The 20114-nt window shown below is 47.3% G+C and overlaps 1 protein-coding gene across 3 annotated transcripts in view; it reads left to right on the forward strand.

The window, feature by feature from the left end:
• The window catches only part of LLGL2 (LLGL scribble cell polarity complex component 2), an 876878-nt gene that overhangs the window by 336823 nt on the left and 519941 nt on the right, over positions 1-20114 (forward strand). For all 3 annotated transcript variants that reach the window (XM_078654529.1, XM_078654530.1, XM_078654531.1), the window contains 2 exons: positions 3180-3234; positions 4381-4535. In XM_078654529.1, coding sequence (XP_078510655.1) covers positions 3180-3234; positions 4381-4535 — 210 coding nt within the window. The remainder of the gene's footprint in view (positions 1-3179; positions 3235-4380; positions 4536-20114) is intronic.

The raw sequence follows: 20114 nt of genomic DNA on the forward strand, positions 1-20114 counted from the left end.
TAGTTGCAGTTAGTTTGCCTTTGTGAATCAGTTGCGAAGAATTGTTTTAAAAATTTAACTTACAGATTTACAAAGCGAGGTAGGTAGATTGTAGATAAGCTCATTGATGCCATAAAGAGCATGTCACTTCTCTTTTCAGCGTGAAACTTAAAAGCTTCATCTGTTCTGCTGGTCAATAGGGTTATCAAATTCAGTATTGGGTTGACTATGTAATGGCCCTTATTTCTGATTTAATGCACTTTCCTCGCTTACCAGTATTATCCAAGATGTGGCTTAGTTGAAATTAATATTTACATGCAGCACTTAATAACCAGTGAAACTGGTTTGATCAGTAGTGGTGTCTCTTACCTAGTAGATAGTTGTGGACACCCTACCTTCATAAAGAAAACTGCTATCACTTTTGATTCAGAAGCTAGCAATGGTGAGGATTGTAAGACCGGAACATTTATTTGGTTCACTTTTGCTTTATTCATTTATTCTCTCGGAGGTTGCAGGAAATTTACACTATCTAATCATACTGATAACTTGGAGAATTTTTAATAGCAAATATCTACTGGGGATAAATTGTGGATTGGGAGGAAGACGCAGATTGTAGCTTTGCCTGTTTACTTTCAACTAGTGTAAAATGGTATAAGCAGAGTTTAGGCCCCTGTACTTGCTTACTTTTTCACTCAATGTAGAATCTTAGTTGTACTACATCAAGAGAAGCATGCCCCCTATGCACCAGCAAAAAAACAATTAAAAGTGAGGCCTGGGATAGTTTAACATCGGTTAGTGTACTGAGAGACAGTTCCCAATTCTGGATGATTTTAAATCACCCTTACTTTGCCTCCTCTAACAACACCGTTTTAGATTGCGTGATACCGGAGGATGCCTGGGTGAATCACTTTAGCAAAATATATAATAGTGTAGATCTGCCAGCTACACCCCATCCACCTTTTACTGAATCATCTGTTTTGTCCTTTTCCGAATTTGAGGTTATCAGGGCGATTGAAGAAATGACTAAACACAAGGCCCCGGGACCAGACGGAGTCCCTGTAGACCTATATAGCTCCCAGTCACTATTCTGGGCAAAAATCTTAACTGATGTTTTTAACTCAACTGTTAATGTGGGGATCCCAATAACATGGTCCACCTCAACCATTGTCCCTATATTTAAGAAGGGTTCAAGATCTGATCCGGCCTGTTACAGGCCGATCTCGTTAATCGACTCTGCCGTAAAGATACTTGGCAGAGTCATTCTACACAGATTAGGCGACATTATTAAGGAGAAGGGGGTGCTCTCTGACCTACAATATGGTTTCAGGGAGAAACGAGGTACAATAGAGCAGTGTTTGAACCTCCACATGCTGGTCAGTAAATACACTTTAGCGAAGGAGGGCCACTTATACTTGACTTTTATGGACCTCTCTTCGGCCTTCGACTTGGTCAATAGGGCCAAGTTATGGGCCATACTGGCTGGTATTGGGATTGATCCCCCCCTAGTAGATTTCCTGGCCGCACTTCACGCTGACCTATCAGCTACTATTAGAACTAACCGTGAAGGCAGCACCACCAGACCATTTAGCTCCAGAAGAGGTGTGAGGCAGGGCTGTATTTTAGCCCCACTCCTGTTTACTATTTATATTAACTCCCTAGACAAAGCCTTGGAGGGGTCTACACTTGATATCCCTTATGTGGGGGGGTCCGCAGTACCCGTACTCCTTTACGCGGATGATGCGGTGCTCCTAACCCGCACAGGGGTGGGGTTACAGAGGCTTCTTGATGAATTTGGTCACTTTATGTCCTCGTTAGACCTTTTGGTTAATAATAAAAAATCACACATCATGCTGGCAGGGAAGCGACAAAGACCAAAAAAGTTGAAATCTTTTAGCTGCTGCGAAGAAGGGATCTCGAGGGTACAAGTGTTTACCTACCTGGGCGTGATATTCGAAGAGAAGGGCTCATGGACCCCACAGGTGGATGCAAAATCTTTAGCTGTCGCTAGATCCACCTCCGCACTTTTGAGCTTTGCCAAGCGTCTTGGGTCTCGACCGATGGAGGCATTATTGAAGGTTTACAAAACCAAATGTTTATCTATAGCCTCCTACGGAGCTCCATTGTGGGGCCACTCACACTGCGGCAAACTACAGACAGCAGAAAATCATTTTCTTAGGTCCTTATTGGGCGTTCCACAATCCACACCAGTCTTATCAATACACACTGAGTTAGGATTGGGATATATCACTGATTTGCTCCAACTAGCGCCTCTAGTATGCTGGACCAAAATTTGGCTTAACAAGGACATTATATTGAACCATAAAATTCTCAGGGACTGTATGTCCTTGGATAATGCCTCAAAAATCCCGTGGTTGGAATACATAAAGGGGGAGATGGGTAGACTTGGCAGACTAAACCTCTTCAGTCACCCAAACACTATACTTAAGGAAGACCTGAAATGGATTAAAGAAAACTTTGAGGAGGGCAGTTCAAACACGGGAGGAGAAAGAACTAACTAAACCTAGAGTTAGAGCCAACTTTCTCCTTCTGACCACGCCCCAAATTGAACCCTATCTAAAAATCGTGAGCAGACCATTCCATCGCCATTTGCTCATTAGATTTAGGTTCAACATAATCCAATACTCCCTGGGTGATTTTCCTGCGTGGGGTGTTCCTGATGAGTCTACCCCGTGTAGCTGTGATAACTTTTCTGAACAAACCCTCATGCATTTTGTCATGTTTTGTAGCCACTACAAAGAGAGTAGATTGAGGTTCTTGGCACCCATTTTAAGAGATGCAGGTTTCGTCCAGGTATGGCCTGCTCTACTTTATCTCCAGTTATTAGGTAATACCAGGACAATCTTCGGGGTTGCTAGCTTCCTGGTCGCAGCCATGCGTACAAGGACCAGGACGCTATCCCCGAGACAACTGGAAGGGTGACCTTATCATCCTGTATTCCTGCTATTGACTTTTTAACTATTTTTAACTTTTTAAACTGTGTATGATTTATACCGATGTGAACCTTTATACGTATGTACAGTGGATACCTTGACAGATTTGAACCCTCGATTGTTTTTTAACTTCATGAACTTTGTTAAAATTGTAATCATTTTTTTACTATATGTCGTTTGTTGCTTTTATGATTTTAAATGCAATCGAATAAAGCTTGTTCTGACTGACTGACTGTCTTCTTTTGGCAGGTCCTTTTCCATGCAAGGCCATCCCCAAGATCTGCTGGCAGACCACGAGGAAGGGGTAGGTGATGGAATTTGGTCCATTTCTGACCTTTTGGTTGGTTGTGTATGAAGAGTGAGAACCGAGTGTGTGTGGTGGTCCTACTGTTCATGGAGTGCTTTGTGAGTAACGTCATCTAGAATGCCCTCTGTACATACGGTGAAAGTTACACATGCTTGGTCACCTGTCTTATACTGATACCACAGTCCCTAATTCCTGTAGGTTTATGGACGAAGATACTATTTACGATTGCCTGCTCCAATTAGCCAAGTACACACCTTTCTCTTTTTAATCGGAAGTTCAATGATCACACAAGCGCTGTGGTATATTGATGTGTGAAAAGTGACCATCCAGTGTAGAGAAAATAAAAGCAGTTTTTGTTGCTCAGTCCTGCATCAGTAATAATCACCAAGAACAGGCATTCCAGAATGTTCGTTTCCTGATTTCTGCTTTGGTATTGAGATCTGTGGTGACGTCATTCACAGCTGGCGCCTTTAAAAATATTTTAAATTGGTTAGATTGATGATTAGTAGTTGCCATACCTATTAGCTTTAGAATCAAAACATTTGGAATACAATTTAAATGCAGTTGGTAGGTTTTCTTTCTGATAGTCATTGACGTGCAAAAAGTGGTCCACTACCTCTCTCATTAAGAACAATTGCCAGAGTAATGGCAATGTTTGTTCAAGATGGTTGACTCTCTGTCTGAAGTACCTGCCCGTGGGGTAGTTAAGCTTTAATCAGCTTAAGTTGTATTCCATTGTGTTGCTTTATGTACTAGAAGGGGATGCCTTGTGGATGGGAAAAGGAACTTTTTAGAGCTCGTTGTTTCACAGACCTCTGTGAAAGGATCACTTGCAGAATTAGACAAATTAACAGTCTCATTGCCCAGTTAGTCATTGGCCTTCAGTGTAAAGCATCACAAGATGGGTGTCCAGTGGGTCACTGTTGAGAATTTGGCAATTATTTTCCATCCCCAGTGATATTCTCTGTGTATGTATGTTGTGTAAGTGCACACATTTATGTGTGCCTGCCTGTAGGTGTGTGTATACACATGCATGGGTAAAATGTGTATGTTTGCATGTGTGTAAGATCTTGGTGACTGATTTTTTTAAATTTTTCTTCAGCTGTTCAGAAGAGTAAAGTTGTTTACTGCTCTTTGTTCCAGGCCTCCATATATTGTGTTCCAGGGAGGGATGCCCCGGGCCAGCTATGGAGACCGGCACAGCATCTCTGTCATCCATGGCAACCAACAGACAGCCTTTGACTTCACCTCCAGAGTTATTGATTTCTTCGTCATTTCCAATGTGGACTTGGAGGCAGGTATGTTGCAAGTTTGAGTTTACTGTTAGAGAGATGTAACTTAGCAGTTTGTGTCAGCAGGAACATAGTGAAGCACTTCCTGAAAGAAAAGAATTCACTGGCAGTAGGGACAACATAAGGCATGGTCCACAGGGCACGTGATTATCGGTTCAGGAGGTAGTTTGGTGTGGAGCAATTTTTGGAGGAAGAGAAAGTTTAAAAGCAACATGCCCTCCTAAGGAAATGAAATGTTACTAAGCATGGTTAGTTTTATAGTGTATGCATGAGTGATGAGCTCAGCTACTTTTAGGTTGCCGCAGTCAGACTAACACATTAAAGAAATATGTGTAGGAATGGCACATATTCTCCTGTAATTATTTGTAAATGACACAAAAAGATAGTTATCACAATTTATATTTACTGTTTTAGTATTGTTTTGCTGCTAAATATGCTAAATGCTTATATTTTATTTCTTAGCACATAAAACAATAGAGTGTTTGTCACTTGTTTCCAATTGGGTAAGGCGGGATGGATTGTGGGCTAAATTCTGGACGAACATTCCGATTTTTCACGGCTGGGGTGGGTAGAAAATCCAGATTTTATTAAAGACACGGAGGCTGATATTCTGCATACCTCTTTCATTGATAAAGGACTTGATTAAGAATCCATACATTTTCCACTCTCTATAGAAGTCCTGGTCTAACAGCCATCTTTGCTCCGAACAAGCTTAATTGTCCAACTTCGATGAACACTCATAAAATAACCAAATCTCAACCAACTGGAACAACTACTTTCTTCTCCACCATTCCTTGTTTATTTCCTGTAATCTCCTTCTGAAAATAAACCAAAAATGAATCATAGGGTGGGAATTTATAGGGCGGGATAATATCAGCCTCTGTGTCCTTAATAAAATCATGATTTTGTACCCACCCCAGCTGTGGAAAATCTGCATTTTATGGCAAGGCATGGATGCCAATATTATGCATGTTTAAAGCCTTGCCATAATATTCCTAATCGCCCAACCAACAGGTTTGAAATGAAAAAAAATTAAAACTGATTCTGATGACCAATCTGCTGCCGCTTAAATACCAGTCAATCCATTGCCTAATAAGTATGCTTTAGATGCCATAGTCCCTCTAGCAGAATGTGCCCCAAATTTAGCAAGATCTATTCCTGCTCTCTACTTAATCTCTCTCACCCACCCAGCCAAAGTAGGTATAGACACTGCTTTGTAAGGTTTCCTGAAAGAAATTCTGAGTTGTGCATCCATGACGTCACTCAAACTCTCCGTTATTCTTTCATAATCACGCAAAAATCTCACCACACAGAACTTCCTGCATTCATCCAAATTCGGATAAAAAATAGTTTGAGACATCTTAGTAATATTGAAACAAACAAAAAATAAAGAAGCACAGCCAATTTCAAAGAAAGCCTTTTCAAATCTAGAAACTCATTCTCCGACCAACTTGCTGACTCCTGAAAAACAACATCCACGTCCCTCAAAGACGAATGCCTAAGGTCCTGGAGGGGCCTTTAGCCTTACACTCCTTAACATTATTTTCACTACATCATGTTGTCCTATTGGTAAACTATCTATCAATTCATGCCCATCAGAAATTGCAGACCTATTAATGTTCACCGAACTGTAGGACTTCTCTCCACGAAGACCTTTGTTAAATAATTCACCGCATCTACCAAAGGTGCTGATATGGGATCAAACCCATCGAAGCACACCAACAAACCCATCTCTTCCAGGCCAACCTGTATGCCTTAGAAGTCCCTGGAGCCCATGACTCCTTAATGAGTTTTGATGCCTCCAACGATAAACCTGACAACTCCAGGCTTTCCCGAAATCAACCAAGCCATCAACCAGAACCAACTCATGCCTGTCTCCCACTGCTCTCACTAACAAATCTGGAATAGTCTGCAGAAGTACCAGGTCAGCTATCAACAGCTCCATGACATATGGGTATCAAACCTAGGAGGACCAGGGAGGTACCACTAACACCATTTCCTCCTCCTCTTTCTTCACCTTCAATAATACTCTCTGAATCAGAGCAAAAGGAGGGAAAGTATATCCCAGAATTTTGTTCCAATTCTCCAGGAACTCATCCTCTGCTTCTGCCTCTTCAACTGTAAAACCTGTTTGAGTATTTACTCTGTTTGCAAACAGATCCACCATAAATGGACTCCATCGGGGGGCGTGGCTACCGGCCGAACATGGAGGACGTGAGCTGAGACTGCTCCGTTCACCACCCTGATTATAAGCTTAAAATCCTGTAATACCTAACTCCACGGAGCCCCACCTCCACACCGAAGCAGCGGGAAACACACGGAAGGTGCGTGGCAGAAATAGCGGACTGTCGGGGCCCTGTGCGAAGCTGCCGAGCACACATTCCAGAAAGGCCGTAGTCTGAGTAAAGCCGCGGCCCACAGTAAAGGCGGGGCCGAGAGGACTGCCGGGGAGAGGGGCGGCTGCTGGGACTGATCACCGCTGCTCACGAACCGGAGCCGACGACGCCTACAATCGCGGAGTGAGTGACCCCCCCGCCCCACTACAGGCTTACCGCAGAACTGCGGAGTAGTGAACGGAGCGGACACTCCAGTTTGAAGACCCGACGCACTGTATTCCTTCAGGAGATGCGGCTAACGCGCCCTACGCAACGGAGCAGCGGGGGTCGGGCCGGAAGACTTGCCAAGAGCGCTGAGTCGAAGAGGTAAAGAGTGGAACAGCACTAGATAAGAAGGCTGACTACTGCGCATCGAGAAGGGGGCTCTTCTCACTCCTAAGCACAGAATACCCCGCAGAAACACTATTAAAGTTTATGCAAGCACCTATGCAGGGCGCAAAATGGCGGCGTGATACGAGGGGAGGACGCCTCGGTCTACAGGGCAGGAGACAGCATTCCTAGCGGGACGGAGAGCTATTTTACTGAGCGCAGACACAGAGTGTACCCTAACTCAGCAAGAGAGGTGGAGCTGCCAGTGCAACACGTGCAAAGTTAAGTGAAACGCACAAGGGTGGCAGCGCGAACTTGGCAGTGCCCGGAAACACGCCGACTCCCCTCCCCCTCCCCCCCCCAAACAGGGTGGAGTTCGTAACCGGTGCAACAATGAAAGACTGCGCCTGGGCACTAATTGAACAACAAAGAGAGTGGCACGGGGTACATGCAGGCACCCACGGCCTGAGCAATGGCTGTCACCCGTCGTGATCATTCCCTTGGGCCTGCGGTGAACCATCTATAGAGACCCAGTGACTCGAAAGAGGGGTATGCCGACAGCAGCAGGGGGGGCTAGCTCGACACACGCGGGAACAGCTCGGACACAGCCGCGGAGAATTATCATGGGACGTACCAAAGCCAGGCAGCCGGACTCCGTGGTGGGCACTACCATGCAATCTACCGGCTCTGAGGACACCTTAGCCTCCTCCAATAATGAAGTAATACCACCAACAGGGATGGACTCGCAAGAGGCCAAACTGGACTTAATACTGTCAGAAATCAGAGCCTCTAGAGAGGGACTGGAAACACGCATGGCCGCAATGTCCACAGGACTATTCTTGCTGAAGGCGGACCATAACAAACTTGCAGAGAAGGTAACTGAGCACAAATTGGCACTTGACGACCTGATACCGCAGCAGACGGAACATTCCACGCGTCTGGAGGATCTGGAGCGCCAACTTAGAAGATTGCGGGACGGAGTGGACAACGCGGAAAGGCGCTCCTGCCGCAATAATGTCCGCATCCTGGGCATTCCGGAGCGCAGCGAGGGGACGAACCCCACCCAGTTTGTGGATGACTGGCTCAAAAACGTGGTGGCACCAACGGGCCTTACCCCACTCTACAGTGTGAAACGAGCGCACAGGGTACCTCCGCGACCGCCCACACCCGGAGCGCCCCCTGATTGCGCGCCTACTTCATTACAAGGACAGGGACACGATCCTCAAAGCTGCCAGAGAGAGCGCCCCGGTGAAATATGAAAATAGGACAATATCACTATACCCGGATTTCACCCCAGCAGTCCAGAAAGCTAGATCGACCTTCATGGGAGTGAAACGTGCGCTGCGGGATCGTAACCTGAAGTACGCTCTCCTCTTCCCCGCACGCCTGAAAATCATGCATGGCCACAAGACTTATTTCTTCGATACCCCGGAGGAGGCGTCAGAATGGATGGAGATAACGCTCACGCCGAACGCCTCACAGGATCCCCTGACAGAGGCACTAGGAGACCGCCCCTCTCACCGGATGGAACTGAACACGAACCAGGCGGGACACACTCATGGCACGACTATCACAGATTCGACCCAGGCACCGAATGTGGAAGAGACAGTGGTAGAAGCAGCGCTCCTGACAGCAACGGCTTTGCCAGCCCACGACACCCAGGAACAGCCAGGCACGGATCACCAGTCTGGCACACACACGGAAGTTTCGGACTCGGACACTAGCCTGCAACTATTTCCGCGTATTACTGCGCAAATGGCGAACAAATTTTGAATGCCCGTGTTGAAGATGCCAATTGGTAACTTATCTAACTGTATAATCTGACCAAGAAGAGGTGGGCACATGTGGACGAGGGTTCTTTGCTATTACAGGGTGCGCCTTAGGAACTCTCAGTGGACAATTACCGGGTGAGCGCAACCGGACCCACCGCCCCCAGGCAAAGGCACAGTTGCGCTTAATTGTTTTACCCACGTCTGGTAACAGTTGTTTGGTCCCCAGCAGGTTATGGGTGAGGACCTTAAGGTTGGGAAGTTTAGCATAGTTAGACCACTCAGATCAAAACTCATTATGTCTAACACACCTGTTGTACTGGGTATAGCATCCACCGTGTATTCACCTCACTATGACGACACCTAACACATATACATTCTGCACCTGGAATGTGCGTGGCATGGGATCAGTGCACAAGAGGCATAGAATACTGGCACAATTGAATAGAAGGAAGATTACTATAGCTTATCTGCAAGAAACCCATCTGAATGGGGTGGAAGGCTCCAAATTACACCGAGAATGGAAGGGTCAATTATTTGCCACCGCCTATTCAGCCTTCTCTAGGGGGGCTGCTATATGGATAAGAAACTCTGTCCCCTTCAAATTTAATAGAGCAGCGCGGTGGACAAAGAGGGACGATATGTATCCGTACGTGGGATGTTGGATGGCTCCCCTGTAGTACTGGGATGCGTCTACGCCCCAATACGGACCAGATGAAGTTCCTTAACACCCTTAGCGGAGTAATATCAGAATGTTCTGAGCACGGATGGATAATAGGCGGGGACTACAATGCGGTCCTGGATATCTCCCTCGACAGGTCCCACCCCCCACTACACTCAGCTGATAGCAGAAATCAGGCAGAGGCACTAGCACACTGCGCAGAATGCTGGGACATGTCTGATGCGTGGAGAATCAAACACGTGGAACATAGGGAGTATACCTTCTACTCACCACCACACAAATTACATACCAGAATAGACCGATGTTTCTGTTCTAACACACTGCTGGGGTCCATCGCTTCTGCTCTACATATGGGAAAGACACTATCCGACCACAACCCAGTAGAACTAACAATGCAATGGGCGGGTCCCAACCCCGATACCAACTTGGCGACTACCGCCGGGGGTACTTGAGGATCCGGTTTTCAGGTCAACAATATCGGAAGCCATAACCGCTTCCTTAAAGAGAATGCGGGCACGGCTAGCTCCAGACAAATAGAATGGGACGCCTTCAAGGCGACTATACGGGGAGTGGCCATGGGCACAAAAGTAGGCATCAGACAGACTGTGGTGGAGAAACTTACGGGGGTGGAGGGCAGACTAGCGATGCTGGAAAGCGAGGCTGCGGGCACAAATGACCAACTTACACAACTTCAAGAGGTCCATATACAGCATGCAGAGTTACTTGAGGAGTTAAGGGTCATTGACTATAGGGAATATACGACTAGACAACACACTCAGGCCGATAGATCGGGACCATTGCTAGCACGAATAGTACGTAATGCACCCATATGCGCCCCTATAGTAGAGATCAATGATCAGACTGGGAAGACGATCGGGACACAATTAGGCATCAATACCACCTTTAAGGACTACTACACGCAGCTGTACGGACCGCACCCACCGATGACGGACATGTCTTTCGAGTCCTTTATGGAAGACCTACCTATCCCACAACTCACGACTGCGCAGCGAGATGACCTAGCGCGCCCCATTGCGACTGCAGAAATCAGACAGTTAATTAAAGCCTTGCCACGGAATAAAACCCCTGGGACTGACGGTCTACCGGCCGAGTTCTATGTAACATATATTGACTTACTAGCCCCACAGCTGCATCTCCTATACTGAGAATCGATGGAGTCCAGTGCCCTACCACCCACGACCCTACAGGCACGGATTGTCTCCCTTCTAAAACCTGGTAGAGACGGTTTACAGATGGCGAATTATAGACCGTTGTCGCTATTAAATACGGACTACAAAATTCTTAGCAAGATCTTAGCGGCAAGACTGAACCAATACATCCCAGCGCTCATACATGCGGACTAGTGTGGCTTCGTGCCCAGAGGGAGCATGGCGCTCAATCTAAGGAGACTGAGTCAGATAATGCTACACGAGGATGCACGAAGTGGGGCAGAGGGCTGTATCTCCCTGGACTTAAAGCAGGCATTTGATTTCTTAAGATGGGACTATATGTTTGCAGCCCTGGCGAGATTCGGCATACCGCCTGAATATCTGGCATGGGTGAATCTCTTATATTTGCACCCGACGGCACGTGTCCGCACTACACAAGTTCCGAGCCCTAGCCGCACCACGGGGGGTACTGCGCAACTTAGTGCCACACATAGTATCGGCCTATGCAGACGATATAATATTATACGTTAGGACATGTCAGGCTGCCTTGATCCTATGCCTGAAATCTTTGAAACCTTCCGAGCAATATCGGGCCTCGCTATAAATGAAACTAAATCATACGGCTACTATTTTGGTGATGCTTCGAGTGATTCCCCCGCATAGGTTCCAGATGGCGCCCTCCACATTTAAATATTTAGGGATACAAATATTGCGCGACACGCGAGACCTCCTAGATGGTAACCTAGGTAAGGCGCTTACAACCCTTAAAACACAAATACAGTTCTGGACTACCCTGCCATTGTCAATAGCGGGAAGAGTAGCAATCTCCAAGATGGTGTTCCTGCCCCGAATGGTCTACTTCTTTACGAATCTCCTGCTCCTCATACCACTGAGCACCTATAAATTGCTGAACACGTTGTTGACTGAACTGATATGGGGATCGGGGAGATGACGTGCAAGTCTCGCTAGGTTACTATTACCAACATCTCTGGGCGGTATGGGTGTGCCAACTCCAATGGCTGGCCTACTGGCTGGCGGGCCGTAACCTCCACGAGATAGACATGACCACGACCGATAGGGACCGCGGCATCATACACCGCCTAGTCCTACCGAATATCACGATACCCAGATCGACGCCGCACCTATTACGTCTTGCAGTCAGGTGCTGGAGGAGGGCTGTCAAATACACGAGTACGACGACCCCTTATGCACCCACAATACCATTGCTAGGCCTTCCCCTTGGGACAGGGACACTGACGGAGCGCGCACTCCAAACATGGTATGACTCTGGTGTTATGCAAATAGGCGACTTTTTTGCGGATGGCAATATCATGACACACGTGGACTTCGCACGAACCATCAGACCCTTGAAGCCTTGTTTTTAATGCATGCACGAGTGACACACTCCATTACTACAACTTGGGCACAGGATGGAACAGAGCCACCGACGAATCCACTACTCACCATGCAATATTTAATGGGGGCCGGCAGCCACCTAACGAAATGGTTGATGCACGGAATACGAACTAACAGGGCGACCTCATCCCAACCCACTCTGGAGCGCTGGGACCAAGATATAGGGCGGGCGCTTACAGATAAGGAATGGGAAAAGATATTGAAATTCCCCAAAAAGGTGTCGCGGAACCCTAAATTAAAATTTATACAACTAATGATTCTGCATAGAGCGTACCCCCACCGACTGCACATCATGCTCCCTGGCGCAGCGGACATGTGCCCCCGATACATGGCTGCGGACGCTGGCCTCCTGCACATGTTGTGGGACTGCCCCAGACTGGGTCATTACTAGGGAACAATCCACAAGGCTCTGACAGTGATTGCCCTCGCAAGACCTTACTTCTCCCTGACATACTGTATACTAGACCTAGGCCCCACTGAAAAGAAGAAAAGCACCACCACACGTTTCGTAGATCTGGCTTTGCTCTTGGCTAAAAGAACGAGAACGATGAGGTGGAAATCCGCCAGAGCCCCTGACCCTGGTGACTGGCACGGGGAGGTGGTACGATGGGGGAAAGCAGAAGGGACCGAACTGCAGAGGGAAGAACGTAGAGGCCTCCGTAAAAAGGAAATCTCATTGGAATGGCAGGCCATACTCATAGAATTTGAAGCGTATGATGTCGCTGCAGTGGCATAGGCAAATGTTGTTAGTTTGATAGCTATAAAGAATAACGATGCAAAAACCTGGGACACCCTTCCTCACTTCCCCACCCCCCCCCCCCCCCCCCACCTCCACCACCCCCCCCACCTCCACCACCCCCCCACCCCCCCCTACCTGATTGAAATGGTCGCACACCGAAGGGTGCAGTAGTTGATAAACTCGGTAGCAGCTAACACTGCAGACATGGGTGTTGGGAGTAGGAGGAACAGGAGATATTTCTGTAATGTATAGAGATGACCCAGTACAATGCGAAACAAACGGACGACTTGATTAAAGTGCGAGGAAAGTTGTGGGAGGGGGGGGTTTAAGAATTACGTGGGAGAAGTTGTTAGGAAAAAGAAAACTGCAATGTTATGTATACTCAAGACATATATGCACAATGTAACGTATAAAGCATAATATAATGACAACAAATGTTGTAATGATGTGATCAATGCAGAAAATAAAAACATATTAAAAAAATGGACTCCATCTATCATTGATCAACCTGAACACATCCCTGTTCAGTATCCAATTGCTGAAATCCTTCAACTCTCTCGCATTCCAATCTGCTATTGTATTGTTCATTCCTGGGATGTACTGAGCCTAAATCACGATGTTACTGCTCAGACAAAAATGCCAAACATCCCATGGCAAATCTGCTAGTGTTTTGGATCGAGCTCCCCCCAATTTGTTGACGTAACGTCCTGCAGAGATGCTGTCCATCCTTAAAAGTACACAACTGCTCACACAATCCGTGATGCAACTTTAAAAAAAAAAAAAATTTTTAAGGTTTTTATTGAAGAAGATAAGAGAATTTACATAAATCGGGTATAATACACAGAATACAATATAGTGGTAGGTGAGCGAGTAGACCAATGCAGAGAAATAAATTCACAGAAGTATGCAGCTGTAGCAACGATATAAACATTGAGGATAAACGATCGGCAATCTGACAAAACAACAGCCTACAATGTTCGCCCACCCACGATTCAGGATAATGAAGACCAAATTAGACACCCGACTAAGTAAGAAAATCGATACAGGATAAGCGACCCATCTCTTGTGAAAGAAGAAAGGAAAGAGAAAAAAAGGCCATAGAACTAAACTAAGGCAAAATAACAAACCCCTCCCCATTCCCCCCACCCTGCACCCCTGCAATGGCTACGGCCCATCCCCACTAGCAGTGTGCCTGTCGCCCCGGAACTAGACCTAAAAGTAGGAAAAAAGAATGGAGGTGGGAATATCAAACAGGCCCCCGGTCTCCCTTACCCCCCGCCAGCAGCAGCCCACCCCACATATCTCAAGAATAATAGAATGCAACGAGTAAAATCAAACGGGGGAAGCTTGTAAGAACCACCCCACTCCCGCGACATTATGAGGTACAAATCCCGTGTCAAATGAAGTCATTTTTCAAACCCATCAGTAAAAGTCAACCCTGGCCGCTACGATTCTTCAAGCGAGCCCAGTCCACTCGAACCGCCATCTCAATAGGAGAATCAAAATATAGAAAAGGTTCAAAGTCAGTACGGAAGGATTGAAACCAGGATGGCGGTACACAAAATCCAAAAGTCAAACGGAGTTCACTGCCCACCAGAAATAGGTCGCCAGAGCGTATTTGAACCATCCGGGAGAAAGAGGGCGAGGTATCAATCCGACAGTCACTGGAGAACACACTCTGAAATATAAGATTGTACATATCCATCTTGGGCGGTATCGGCGTAAGGCAGGATGAACTTTCGATAGTCCCGGGCTCGCTTGCTGCCGTTTGGGAGTCAGTCAGTCAGTCAGTCAGTCAAAATATCTTTATTCGATTTAGTTAAAAATCATACAAAGGGATAAAACATTGCAGACAAATAAAAACTATTTACAATATCATACAAATCAGTGCATACAAAAAGGTTCATTACCAGGCTATATATAAAAGGCGGATTCAATTCATTTTGTACAAAGTTTAAAAATAATGATAAAACTCATTTAGGGGGGCCCATTTCTCTGATATGTTTTTTTAGTTCTAGCTGCCGCCACCAAAAAGTTTGCCATGCAGAATGTAGTGCGGATATCGTTCAGTGATAGGAGATAGAGCAGGGCTGGTCTCACCTGTGTGAAGCCAGCCTCCTTTAAAACAGGTAACAGATATTTTTTCCTAGGCTCTATAAAAAAAAACACAAAACATAACAAAATGCATGGTATCTTGAACAGAAAAGTGATCACAACAACAGGGGGGGGCTAATTCTGGTTTTTCCAAAGTTTTGAAGTTGCCCAGATAAAAGTGTAACAAATTAAACCTAAACTTGGTCAGGAGAAACCTATGGAATGGCTTCGTGACGAAACTAAGGTAAGGTGCTAGTGCCATGGGGTTTACAAGCAGATAGTGTCTCCTCACTGCCGGTTTCTGCAGTTCCCTTTCCTCACGGCCCACTCTTGCTCTAGCCATGAATTGCTCCTTGATTGAGTCTATATCCTGTTTCTTAATGTCCCGGGGAGATGTGAAAAGTTCCGGTCTTCCCAGGTCTGAAAAGGACTTCCTCAGGTAGGCCAACCATGGCACCCTTTTAAAGTGGTCCAAAGACATGACATCAGCCATGATCTTGTGGTTACGGGACAGTTCTTCATTGAGCCATGTCTTTAGCCAGAAAATCAAGGGCGCCATGTTCAGCCTATCAGTGACGAAGTCTAGTCCCACCTCCATATGTATGGAAAAAGTCGGTGTGGACTGTGGGACGGACAAGAGGGTCCGTAGAAATCTGTTTTCCGCCTTCTGAATTGGTTCAAGGTTTACATAACCCCAGAGGGGTGAACCATATGAGGCCAGTGCAACTGATTTACTATTATAGATCTTCAAAATGGCTTCCATCGGCCTAGCACCCAACCTGCCTGCAAATCCCATGAGGGCTGCTGATGATCTAGTCACCGCCAGCCTCTTAGCTCTAACCTGGGGTCCCCAAGATCCCCTCTGATCAAAAAGGACCCCCAGATCGGGGAAAGTGGAGACTCTGGTGACAACCTCGCCTTTACATTCAAAGGTTTTGGATTTCCCCTTACTACTTTGGCGCCCCACAACCATTGTATGTGATTTATTCGTGTTTATTTTTAGGTCTAGGTGGTCCATAAATGTGCCAAAGGCGTCCAGAAGACGTTGCAAACAGACACCAGTGCGGGCTATCAGCACCGCGTCGTCCGCGTACAGGAGCGCAGGAATCTTAGCTGCTCCTGCACGCGGAACATCACCCTCCACGTCCTCCAGGTGGGCACCCAAGCCATTAATGTAAATGGTGAAGAGCAGCGGGGCCAATATGCAGCCCTGTCTGACCCCACGCATAGAATTAAAACGAGGCGTGCACCTTCCCTCATTTGTCACCCGCACTGCCGCAAATAGCTCTTGGTGGAGGGAGGCCATGTACTTGACCAGCGCCTCCTCTATCCCCATCCCCAGGAGAGTGGTCCATAACTTAGACCTGTTCACCAAGTCGAAGGCCGAGGAGAAGTCCATAAACGCTAGGAATAGGGACCCCTCCTTGGCCACCGTATATTTCGAGATCAACAGGTGTAAGTTGGAACATTGCTCAACCGTTCCTCTCCTCTCTCTGAACCCATATTGAATATTGGCCAGCCCCCCGCAGCTCTCCACGCTATCCCTCAATTTAACCAAAAGGACTCTGCCTAGGATCTTGACTGCAGAGTCCAGGAGGGATATGGGCCTATAACACCCGGGATCATCCCGCTGGCCCTTCTTAAAAATGGGGACGATGGTAGAGGTTGCCCAGGTGGATAGTAGAGAGTTGCCATTAGCGGCGATGAAAACATTAGCCAAGACTCCCGCCCATAGCTTGGGTGAGTGTATATTAAAGTCGTCCGGCTCCCCATCAGGGCCAGGAGCCTTGTTCTTGGTAGTGGCCAAGATAGCTTTCTCCACCTCTGACCTTTTAAAATGAATGGGGGCAGCATCCGGGACCACCGGGGAACACACTTGGCTAGCTGTCTCATTGTCTCCGTACACCGTTCTAAAGTGGGCCAGCCATTTGTCGTCGGGGATAACACAATCCATGGCAACATTAGCTGAATCAGAAAAGAAGGGCTGATTGATTATATCCCAAAATTGCCTACTGTCCCTTAGGACGACCGTGGAAAGAAGATTCTCCCAGGCTTCGTGCTTGATATAGTCTTGTCTGGTCTTGACTGCTAGCTTGTAATCCTTCCTCAAGATAGCAATGTCAGCCCTTGACCTAGGTTTTGTCTTCAAGGCTGCCATTAAGGATCTATGTGCTTTTGAACAAGTGGCGTCAAACCAGCGCTACTTGTTGCACACTCCCTTCCTGGTTTTTACCAATAAATCCTGTGAGACCTGCCCACAAATTGTTTTAAAGGCCCCTATGATTTCGCAATCTAGGGCGTTTGGGTTTTGGCACGTCGCTACATGGGCCTCGATTTTCGGAAAAACGTCCGCATAAAAGTTCTCCGGAACCACCTTTGCCCATTTAAGTCTTCTACCCTGGTCGGATGATCGTAAGGTATGTCCTAGTTTTCAGGGCCCCGGGATCGGCCCCATAAAATCTCCCCAAGCGACATCAAGAATAACAGGATTGTGGTCACTGTAGTGGGAAGGAACTGTGCGATAGGAGCTGTCCCTGTTTAGAATACCTGGTGTTACAAAAATATAATCCATAATTGTTCCAGGGTCAGTTCCCGTGAAAGTAGCTGTTCTTGACCCCCCCTCCGGTTCGAAGTGATTAAAGTTAGCCAGAAGATCTTCCAGCTCCTCACCTGGTGTAGTATGCTCGAAGTGAGGGCCTTCGGGTCCTTCTCCCCCCTCCTTATTACATGAGCCACATATTAGCTTGCAGGGGTGGATATTAAAATAGCCCAGTAGTATGCACTCCGAATCGAGATGCATGTTTTGACTGACTGACGTTAAAACAGAATCTAATCTGGCAATATTATCATTACCATTATCCCTGTTCCAGAAATTATAGAAATTGATATATAATGTCCTCCTGGAAGGGCTAATTTCCCTTTCGACAATAAGGATATTTGGAGAGACATTTTTAATCTGTTTTAGGGATCCTTTGAGTTCTAGGGAGAATAAGATTAAAAGGCCTCCCCTAGCTCTAGCAGCACTACTAGGGGTGGCGGCTTAAAAAAAACTGGTAAACCCGTCCAGCCAGAAATTAGCAGTAGTGTCCCATGTTTCTTGGAGGGCGATGACCTTGTGCCCAGAGACAAAACTAATCCACTCCCTGTCATTTCTTTTGGAGCTAATTCCTGCCACGTTCCAGCTGAGTATCTTACACGTCCTTGCCTCATCAATGTTTATGTAGCCTCCCTCCTCTGTCGGGCATGTAGGATTGACTGATAGTCAGTCAATATCCTCCAGACCCGACAGGGGGGCGAAACAGTTATTCGTGGCCACCCCACTACCCTCCAGGGCACTCTGGTGATCACAGGGATGGGAATTTGACGAGATAGTTGGGGACCTTAAGGGTTGTAAGGAAGTGTATCCACTACCCTCTCCTTGAGGTAACCGCCCACCCAACCTGCTACCCCGAGGGCGTCCGGTTTGCATAGTGCGAAGGGGGGGTGGGTAGAAGAAACCCAGAGGGACAGGTCTCAAATGGTCCTTTAAAGATATAGCAGAGCCATCCCAGAAGAGTCTGTCCGCCAGGTTGGCCCTGCTAAAATTAATGACCACACAATCCCCTTGGGTAAATTTCTGCTGTTTACCGATCCAGCCCACCCTCCTTGCATAGATGATCATATCCGCGATGTACTCCCCGCAACAGGTTTCCGAGCACCACTTGTTGGCCTTAGCCATAAGGTCCGTGGTAGATTCCACCTCGCCAACCCTGAGTGGGGGAACCCCGATGAAAACAGCTACTAATGGGGATGCTTCAGGTGGTAAATTAAGTTTATATTTGCTGTAGGATGCCTTCCTGGGGTCAGGTATACATAGCTGAGGTAGCGAGCGTAGCTGCCCTTCCAGATTTGAGGGGGGGGTACCTCCTTGACTAGGAGTGGTGCTTTGGTGACCCCTATGCTGCTCTCAGGTTGCGGCACCACACATGGTGCCTGTACCATTACCCCCTTGCCAGTCACCTTCTTGCTCCCCTCACCCTCGGGGCACGACCCTCTATCGTGTGTGACCAAACAAGGGGAATGGGTGTTAACAAGTCTGTCAATTAATGCGCATTTCTTTAAAAGTCCTTCTAAACAGGTATTTAGTGTGTCCACAATGTCTTTCGCAATCCCAACGAGTAAAGGTTCAATCCTTGCCACAAAGAGTGCCTCCAGTTTGTCACCCAGGGGGTCAGTTGATAAGTTGGGTGTGCTCACCCTATTGACTTTATTAACCGTCGTTCTCCTTACTGGTTGGGTGGTTAACTGCTGACTCGGCTTGGGCTGACTAGCTGGTGAGATGGGGATGAATGCCTTGGCTGTAGGGCATAGGGGTGGGGGGATTAACAATTGTCACCACAGGGTCCAGGGGTGGCGGGGGGTAAACATTAGGCATGATATCACCCAAATCCGGGGGGGTAGATGGGATGCTAGCTGATGAAGGAGTGGTTGACAGCCCCAGTTCGTACTCAGCATTGGCAATCTCCTTCGTCAATGCTCCCACTGCCGAGGAGAGATAGGTCATGATCGATTTGGAATGTCTTGGGACCTTGGCATTTTTCCCACCCTCCTCCATGTTTGACGCTTTCTTGCGCTTACCCATTTTCAGCGGGAGATGTAAATGCTGTGGCCCAGCCCGGCCTCCCTCGGCCTCTGACAGCCTCAGACGGCCCGCCCTCTGCCGGGGCTCAGCCCGGCGCTATTCCCGCGCAAGACTGCCTGGATGATGTCTTTTGTGAGAGCAGGGTGATTGGTCTACAGGTTGAAAGTTGTGCATCTCCTCACCTCCGTACACGGAAGTCTGAGCTTTTTCAATGTTGGAACCTGCTGGGATTAAGCCGCCTCCACCAGCACTGCTGTACTCTGCCAAAAACTTCGCAGGACTCTGTGAAACTCCGCAGTGCTTCACCTCCACTGCCTGCCCCGTCCGAAGGTCCGTGTGCAGCCACCGCTAGCGTTGAAAACGTCAAACCTCCAATGCCTCTTGTCAAAA

Source organism: Lissotriton helveticus, chromosome 7, assembly GCF_964261635.1.
Source record: "Lissotriton helveticus chromosome 7, aLisHel1.1, whole genome shotgun sequence".
Taxonomy (NCBI): domain Eukaryota; kingdom Metazoa; phylum Chordata; class Amphibia; order Caudata; family Salamandridae; genus Lissotriton; species Lissotriton helveticus.